This window comes from Leguminivora glycinivorella, chromosome 17 (assembly GCF_023078275.1).
Source record: "Leguminivora glycinivorella isolate SPB_JAAS2020 chromosome 17, LegGlyc_1.1, whole genome shotgun sequence".
Lineage (NCBI taxonomy): Eukaryota > Metazoa > Arthropoda > Insecta > Lepidoptera > Tortricidae > Leguminivora > Leguminivora glycinivorella.
Window position 1 is genome coordinate 20,803,477 of NC_062987.1, and position 9,456 is coordinate 20,812,932.

General features: G+C 39.1%; 1 protein-coding gene across 1 annotated transcript in view; it reads right to left on the reverse strand.

Moving 5' to 3' along the window:
• Positions 1 to 1,339, reverse strand: part of LOC125235642 — a 75,578-nt gene extending 74,239 nt beyond the window's left edge. Inside the window, exon 1 of the mRNA XM_048142243.1 lies at positions 1,268 to 1,339. Coding sequence (XP_047998200.1) covers positions 1,268 to 1,296 — 29 coding nt within the window. The 5' untranslated portion in view covers positions 1,297 to 1,339. The remainder of the gene's footprint in view (positions 1 to 1,267) is intronic.
• Between the last annotated feature and the right edge of the window lie 8,117 nt (positions 1,340 to 9,456).

Sequence of the window (9,456 nt, forward strand, 5' to 3'; positions counted from 1 at the left end):
ATTACTTGAACAACGTTTTTATATCTATTACTTACCCCCTTTGAAGAAAACTTATGATCCTCTTTAAACATTTTGTTATATCCCTTTCTCACAAATGCATAAGTGATCACGAAGGATAAAGATAAACGATTATTAGCTAACTGGTTTGTGAAAACATTCATAAACAACTTACCCGGTTTTAAAAAAAACTTACTATCCTGATTAGTCAAAAATTGTGTTGTAAGTAATTCAACACAAATAAAGAAGCCAACACGACGGATAAGGACAAACAATTATTAGCTAATTGGCCGTTTATACAACGCCATAAATAAAAAATAAAAAAAACAACCAGTGCCGCCATGCTTTCTTAAAAAAAACAAATCCGCGCCCTTGACATTAGTGCGTTCCAAAACGAGTTAAAGTATGAATTTTTTGAAACGAACGTTTCTAAACAAAGGTATTGTTCCTTTTGTGTTGAGCGGGAGCTTCTGTATTTGCACGCGCTAAGACAACAAGAAGCAACTGTATCCTGATAATTGTAAGGTTCAAATCTGTACAGCAGCAAATTTGAGATAGATTATTTTGGAAATGCGAAGCGATAGACCACACCGCTATAGGTGCGAAAATACAGCGCTTCTAATACTTTGATACTTGATGGTGTAAGTATAGTACATATAGTTATAACAATCATCGGTAATATGTCAGTCTGTATAATAAAAATAACACGTTTAAACAGCGAAACTGCCAGATTAAAAGGTTGATAAGCACCTGGCACCTTAAGGTGTCATCGCAAAGTGACAATAAACACTGATAAGGTTTTTCAATCTGACCGCCATTGTTATGTTTTGTTATAAATACGGTTTACGGTTTGTTTAGTTATTTATGTTATTTTATATATCAAGACTTGTACCTAATATTTATGTAATTACTATTTATATATTGCTATATACAATTGGTGATTGTTAACAAAATCATTAATAAAAAATAACAGTGATAATATACGTGTTTCATTACTTACAGCACCACCACCAAGTATCAAAGTATTAGAAGCGCTGTATTTTCGCACCTATAGCGGTGTGGTCTATCACTTCACATTTCCAAAATAATCTATCTCAAATTTGCTGCTGTACAGATTTGAACCTTACAATTATGAGGATACAGTCGCTTCTTGTTGTCTTAGCGCGTGCAAATACAGAAGCTCCCGCTCAACACAAAAGGAACAATACCTTTGTTTAGAAACGTTCGTTTCAAAAAATTCATACTATAAAACTTTCGCTGTGCGACTTACTTCCAACTAGTTTCGAGTGTTGCGGACATGACGCGTGCGGTGCGGAGCGCGGCGCTAGTGATACTGACTTGGAGTTGCTGCTCCAGTGATTTGTAGATAATTATGTAGAGGTGATAATACCATCTGAGATAAATATCTAACTTTCAAATTGTTATTCTAAGTTACTAATTTGAATGACAGTAGTTTGACATATTAGTTCAAACATACCCTTACCCTTATTACCCTTACATAACCTTTGGGCGTTGTCGCTTTTTCTTTCGTGTATGATATCTATTTAAATTTATAATTTATATATAGTAGTGTGACTACTTGAAAAAAGAACAAATCAAAAAATATTCAATAAAATAATTTGATTTGTTCCCTAGTTGTATAGATGGCAGCACCATCTCTCTCGCTATATCGTAATTATGCAAAGGATTCGTATAGGAGGTGCAAGCACTAATTGCTCGCCCTTAGAGTTGGTCAAAAGGCGCCTAGCCTTGTCAGAGATAACATACACCAGAGAAATTTCGTCGGGTACCACGGCGGGCGGGTGGTCTAGTGGTGAAGACGACTTTTTCTTTCGTGTATGATATCTATTTAAATTCAACATACTTATTAAGAAAATATAGGTAGATACACATTCTACTTTAATTATAATAAATAGTAACTAATCCACATAAGATGCGTGCCTGTCATCAGACTACAACGAGTAAACAACAAGAAACGAGTGTCTTCTGCTCACTCTAACTAATTTTACTATTTTAAGAATTTATGTGCGAAATGTCATTTGATATTTGCCAGTCGCTTTTCGGTGAAGGAAAACATCGTGAGGAAACCGGACTAATTCCTATAAGGTCTAGTTTACTCTTCGAGTTGGAAGGTCAGATGTGTCGCTTTCGTAAAAACTAGCGTCTAAGCCTAATCTTGCGATTCGTTGTCCAAGCGGACCCCAGGCTCCCATGAGCCGTGGCAAATGCCGGGATAACGCAAGGAGGATATGTGATGACCGTGTTACTGACTTTGAAAATTGTCTAGATCGTTTGTATGGAGAATTGACCCCTGCCATTGCGTCTTAACATGTCTACAGAAAATCACACCCGTCAGGTCTACAGTCACACCAAAACAGCTCTATACATGTATCGAGGGGCAACACCGTGAGAAGATGCATTGTTTGCGACGTTATGGTTTCCATTTTCTGCGTTTCGCATTGAGATCTTCTGAGGAACCTTGATGGGAACGGTGGCCGTAACACGAATAGGTAAACCTTTTTTAAATGAAATGAAATGAATGAAATGAAATATTTTATTTCAGACAAGTGTCCATATTTACACAAAATATTAGTGGATAAAAACAACGAAAAAAAAAAACATCTTACGCTACTGTTAAGTAATAGAAAACATAATACTCATTGGATCTAACATGCATTGACATCCAATGAGTAATAGTAAGAGGGCTATCAACCCTTTCTGCGATCAGCCTCAGGAGAGTGTTGGTTTGGTGTTGCCCCTTACGCGCTTAAAGTGTCCTTCTTATAAGTATTTGTGTGAGCCCTTACGGCTCAGCCACGACATTGGTCTAAGTGCGGCAGCGGTGAGCGGCAGCCATACATTGGAGCGGGACACAGCGATGGGACTTTTCATTCGCACGTATGGCTGCCACTCACCGCTGTCGCGCTTAGACCAATGTCGTGACTGGGCCGTTAGTGTCAGAGTGCTAAACTTGCCAGAAGTCTCAAGTCCCAATTTGGTGACGGGTTGAGAATTTCACCACCCTTTTTCTTCCCGTGGGTGTTGTTGACAGAAAACGTTGACAAGACAGAAAACGCCTTGAAGCTTTTGAAATGTGGCGCTGGCGGCGGATGGAGAAAATAAGTTGAACAGAGAAAGTCACAAACCAGGAAGTCTTAAACAGAGTGAAAGAGGTGTATTTTAGGAACTGTTGAATGCAGAAGAGGAAATATGTTGGGACACCTGTTACGACACGACGAATTCATCAAGATCATAGAAGGGAAAGTAGAAGAAGGAAGACGAAAGAGGGGAAAGCCAAGGAGGGCATACATGGACCAAGTAAAAGAAAAAGTGAATGTCGTGTCAAAGAAAAAACCCAGGAAAGACATAGCTGGGTATTGCTTCACCGACAAGAGCCCAGGTCTTAATTTTATGATGATGGGTGTCGTTGAATTGCTGCTGTGATATCGTTCGACACCCCTGCTGGAGTATGAGTAGCCCCTTCCGCACTGGGCGCTGTGAGGGCTGTATAGGGTCGCGCCCCATCCTTGTGGCGCGGTCTCATTTCTACGTTTTGGGGACGACTGGGCCTACTGGTGTCGTTGAAGTTGACTGTGGGATATCCTATATGGGTTAAATTGTGGTGTAGGCGAGAGGCTGGAAACCTGTCACTGCAATGTCACAATTTCGTTCTCTACGAACCCCCTATTTGCCGAGAGTGGTATTGAAACTTGAGTGGTTTCATGTGCTCTGCTTACCCTTTTATGGGATACAGGCATGATTGTATTTATGTATGTAAGTCTCAAGCATATTCCATTCCAGAACGTGCAAGTTGTGGAATGAGCTCTTCTTCTTCTTCTTCGTCGAAACCTCATGACTGAGGGTCGTGACCACCATGTCGCTGTACGTTGCAGTGCTTTCGAACCTGTATGAGTCCGATCGGACACAGCGTGGCTTGACATTAAGCGTTCGCATGTTACTAGCGCCAACGGTCGCTACACAAACTAAACTTAATGACAAATGCCAGATACGGAACGAATTTTACAAATGTAATTTTTTTTCATTTATTACCGGACTTCCTGTGTAAAGACGCGATACAACAGTTATTTTTGTGTTTAATCGTGTTCAAAATATTATTGTTTATCGCCTTCCGAGTATAAAAAGTCCCTTTCATATCTGATACATTAATGCCCCTTTATAAGCTATATTTGGTGCTAAAGTTCACAGTTCAAATGATAAGGCGCACACGCAGTAAAAGGCATTTGAAACAATAATAAAACTACTATCATACTTAAAAATATAAAAAATATAGACCGAAAGGTTTGAGCAGGAGCGCTGGTGGCCTAGCGGTAAGAGCGTGTGACTTTCAATCCAGAGGTTGCAGGTTCGAAGCTCAGCTTGTACCAATGAGTTTTAGAACTCATGTCCGATATGTCATTTGATTTTTGGTAGTCGCTTTTACGTGAAGGAAAACATCGCGAGGAAACCGGACTAATCCCAATAAGGCCTAATTGCCCATCGAGTTGGAAGGTCAGATGGCAATCGCTCTTTTGTCTCTCTTTTTAAATTTTGTTAGGTATTGTATATAGGCCAATGCCGGGATAACGCAAGGAGGACTATTATGATTTTTATCTAACACCATATCGTCATTACTTTTAAAAAATCTAGTATCTCACGCTGTTCCTCAAAGTTAAAACGCAGTAAGTCTATATGCATTTCATATACTTACTACAATTTTCTTTTTATTGACAGACGAAGATACTCGTACAAGTTTTTTTTAAAGTAGTGACGATATATGTACATGCAGGTATGTATATATTTTTTTAACACTCCGTCAGTGGCAAACAAGCATACGGTCCGCCTGATGGAAAGCGGTCACCGTTACTTATGGACGCCTACAACTCAAGGAGTGTCACGTGCGCGTTGCCAACCCATTTGAAACTTGCACACTCCTTTTCGCTGTGTTAAGTACAGCAAAAAGGAGTGTACACTGTACAGGTTCTAAGGAGGGTTTAGGTTGCCGACGACTCAAATGACAATAGACGCAACAAATTAGTTCCGTAGGTCCTTCCGTCACCAGCACACCGCACCGTCGTTGAACTCTGGCAGCCTTACTCACCGGCAGGAACACAACCCTATGAGTAGGGTCTAGTGCTATTTGGCTGCGGTCTTCTGTAAGGCGGAGGTACTACCCCAGTTGGGCATTTATCGTCTATTATCAAATACATACGTACTTATTGGTACATTGTAAATTATGGACTTGGAACTTGGACACATCATAAGTGTCAATTCTAAATACTTACTCTATCAAGTAAATACCGGATGTCACATGTAGTGCCCGTAAATATAAAATGTAACTTATTACGTAACTATAACGCTATCGATATTTATTTTTATGTTTCGCGTGGGTTTGCAATCGAAAGGCTTATCTTTCCATATTCATAAAAAGTGAATTCAATCTTAAAGGAGTTATACAGCGATTGCATTGGCCAAAGTAATTTTTGGACACCTGCTTGTCTAGCCGAAGTGACAATCGTTGGCGCTGAACGCCGAACGAAATGCTTCTGCCTCTGACGCGTCAATACGAAAGAGTGATAGAGATAACTAGCTACGATTACATTATTGTAAGCGTTTGTGCATTTGGTTACGTACCCTGTTGACGCTCTTCTTCTAAATAAACGGGATTATAGTTGTTGAAATAAACATAGAAAACATCCCAAACTCGGAAGAAAAAGCTGAAAAACCTATCCGTGCTCATTCCACGAATAATAATAATATTATAGGACATTCTTAGTCTTACACAGATTGACTGAGGCCCACGGTAAGCTCAAGAAGGCTTGTTTTGTGGGTACCCAGACAACGATATACATATATAATATATAAATACTTATATACGTAGAAAACATCCATGACTTAGGAACAAAATATATCTGTGCTCATCACAAAAATAAATTCCCTTACCGGGATTCGAACCCGGGACCGCGGCGTAGCAGGCAGGGTCACTACCGACTGCGCTAGACCGGTCGCCACGAATAATTTGCCTGTTAACCCACGACATTTGAACACGTCTCAGCTTATTTATACTGACATAAAATTGTGCAGCAGTTTTAGTTCATACTCATCAACACAAGGAAAAGTTCATCAAATAGAATTAATTATGTCTTCTCAGTAATGACAAGTTATAGCCATAGCGATAGCAATTACAGTCACGTAATGACACCATGACATAATCGTCTGTCAACAGTTTATCCTCGCTAAGCATTTTGCACTGATATTTAATATAATTTGACCTACAAATTATTAGGTATAGTATGAAGCTGAAGGTCATGTTTTTACTGAAGACTTCGACCATCAAAATTGAAATTATGGTACTTATATGCAGGCCGACAAAAATTGCGGAAATAAAATTTGGAACTGCAGCGTCGTTCCTTTCAATTTAGTACCAGTATATTTTCACCACACCAACAACCGATAATGTTGAATTTTTCTATGCGAAAACGGATAGCAAAATTTCATTTTATACACAAGAGCGCAAAGTAATTTCATACAAATTTTAACTTGATGCCTTGAGCCGGCTGGTAGAATTTACTTTTATATAATTATTTCCAACCATAAAAAATATTGAATACATTGCTCGATTTGATTTAGTTTAATGTTTTATAGTCAGTATTTTGTTCGTGTTGGTGTGGTGAAAAATGTTGTGTTTCACTCGGTGGCAAAGCTTGTTTAATCTACGTGCCTTGAATTGAAACCCTCGCAACGCTCAAGATTCCACTTTTGAACCACTCGCTACGCTCGCCATTCAATATTTGAATAATTCGCTTACTCGGGTATCAATATTGGCACATGCGGTTAAACAACCACTTTGCCCCCTTGTAAAACAAAATAACTATTAAAAAATGGGACGACACCACCAAGTTACCACACTTTAATTTCTACGAAATCTTTTTGGACTATAATTATATTTTGGTTATTAGAGTATTACTACGACTGTATTAAAATAAAATTAAAATGTTACTACTACTTCGTACCTATTTACATTAAAATGCCATTACGTACACATTTGCTCCGGGTCTCATTTGGTAGGGTTTGGTGCGCCGGGTGCGGGCCAGCCCCAACTCCCTTCTATGTTTGATAGCCATTACGGCCCAGCCACGACATTGGTCTAAGCGTGACAGCGGTGAGCGGCAGCCGTACGTGCGAATGAAAAGTCCCATCGCTGTGTCTCGGTCCAATGTATGGCCGCCGCTCACCGCTGTCGCGCTTAGACCAATGTCGTGGCTGAGCCGTTAGCCGAGAGGTTGGACTGCCCATATTTAAGGCATTGTGAGGACTTGCATGTTTCTATAAGTACGTATTATGTTTAACCACTAATTACGTGCTCCTAGAAACGTTGCCCTAGTACCTAGTCTAGTAGAAAATTAATGTAAATAAAATAAGTACTAACATACCTCTTAAGTGCAGACTAACCATAATAATACTATGAGTCATACTGTTACTCGAAATAAAGAATTTATTATTATATTATTATTATTTGCTGGGTGTATGTAGGTACGACAGGTGCTTCCCTCATTTTGTAGGCTTTTCCATGTTACATCTTACACAGTCAAATTAATTCCTACGATTATGAAGACACTGCCATGATGATTATTTGTTGTTGTTTTAACAGCAAACCTTAGAAGCGGAGCATACTGTACCAGCCCAGCCACGACATTGGTCTAAGCGCGACAGCGGTGAGCGGCAAGCATACGTGCGAATCACGTGCGAAAAAGCCCCATCGCGGTATCTCGCTCCAATGTATGGCCGCCGCTCACCGCTGCCGCGCTAAGCCCAATGTCGTGGCTGAGCCGTACAAGCTCCGTGTTATTAATGTCCGTGGCAGAATCGGCGCCAACAATTTGTTGCTTTTATATATTGTTAAACGACATAGTCATTTCACAAGTTCAACGTTGAATGTGTCAATTTACCTCGAATAAAATGTCGTGGGTGCGACAAATCGCGGAAATCTAACTACAGAAAATATATTCATAATCATTCGGATTCAAACACTCTTCGCAAGCGTATGGTTTTGTTCACCTAAACTGTAATCAGGGGGGTTACCATGACGTGCTAAAGCCGTTCAGTTTAGATTGAGAGAGAGAGGGACGGAGCTATGTAACTGCTCTAGCTGTGTCCCTTTCTCTCAACCTAAACTGAACGTCTTTAGTACGTCATGGTAACCCCCCAGCACTCTTACTATGAGCTTGACACTGAGATTTTGCTAGAAAGTGCGTTTTTTTTTGGTAAATAACAAACCTAAATCTATCGCCATGAACGCCAGATACCCCTTGCGCAGTAACAAGCACGGGGATCGGCTGGTGGCGGAGCGACACACACTCGCAAAGTCGGCGAAGTCGATTTACTGCTTCGGACCCACCGTCTACAATCGATTACCCGATCACATTAGAAATGCAGCTTCCACAGAAACATTCAGATCAAAAATTATAAAGTGGCTTCTTGAGAAGATGTTCTACAATTATGATGAGTTTTTTGACATTCCACTTGCAATTTAATGTTGTATTTAACGATTTGGATATGTATGTAGCAAGTAATACAATAAAATTGTATTAGATTGATTAATTTATAAATTATGATAAATGCATGACATATACATAGAGACATAAATATTATGCAACAAAATATGGACATATAACAATTGTTATCAATAAAGATTTTCATTTTCATTTTTCATTTTATCTTTACAAGTTTTCCTAATGCGATAGGTATAAGCGAACCAAACAATAAGGTACTTTTACACTTCCTTGTGCTGACATGGTTCAAGCTATAGTCTGTGTAGAAAGAGAAGAGTTTATAAAATATACAGAGCCTTATCTAAGATCCTATATGCCCTAATATCCTGATATGTCCTATATCATAATTATTCGAATCATGACACGACTCTTCTGTTTTCACGCATTCGCCTGTGGTAAGGGTCTTGAGCACGAGCTTCAAATTATCATCATACCCATTTGTTAAGTTATCATTTTCTTTTAAAATAGCAGATCTATATACAAGGCGTGATGATCCATAACGTTGCAGTCTTGCACTGCATGTGATAACTTCATAAATTATTATTTTTTATACCACGATGCAGTCACTAACGTCATCAAAATATATGAAGGCACGAGGATGATACAACATACAACCTTGAGTCTTCCGATTCTGCGCATAGGTCCTATGTACTTTTAGTCTTACTTATATTCACTTAATAAGGCCTTATTTTTATATTGATAATGCTCTGTGACTTACGAGCCTCTGTGTAGATATCAAGAGTTCAAAATATGTTATTTGATAGTGTAACGGAAAAATTACGTATTTTTTTAGTTCTAGCAAGCTCTAGTACTTAAATGATTGCTTGGGGCGTTTTTCACTTTTTATATACATATTCCGTTTGACTATCAATTAACGTTGAACTCATGGTAGTTATATTTACATAGTTGG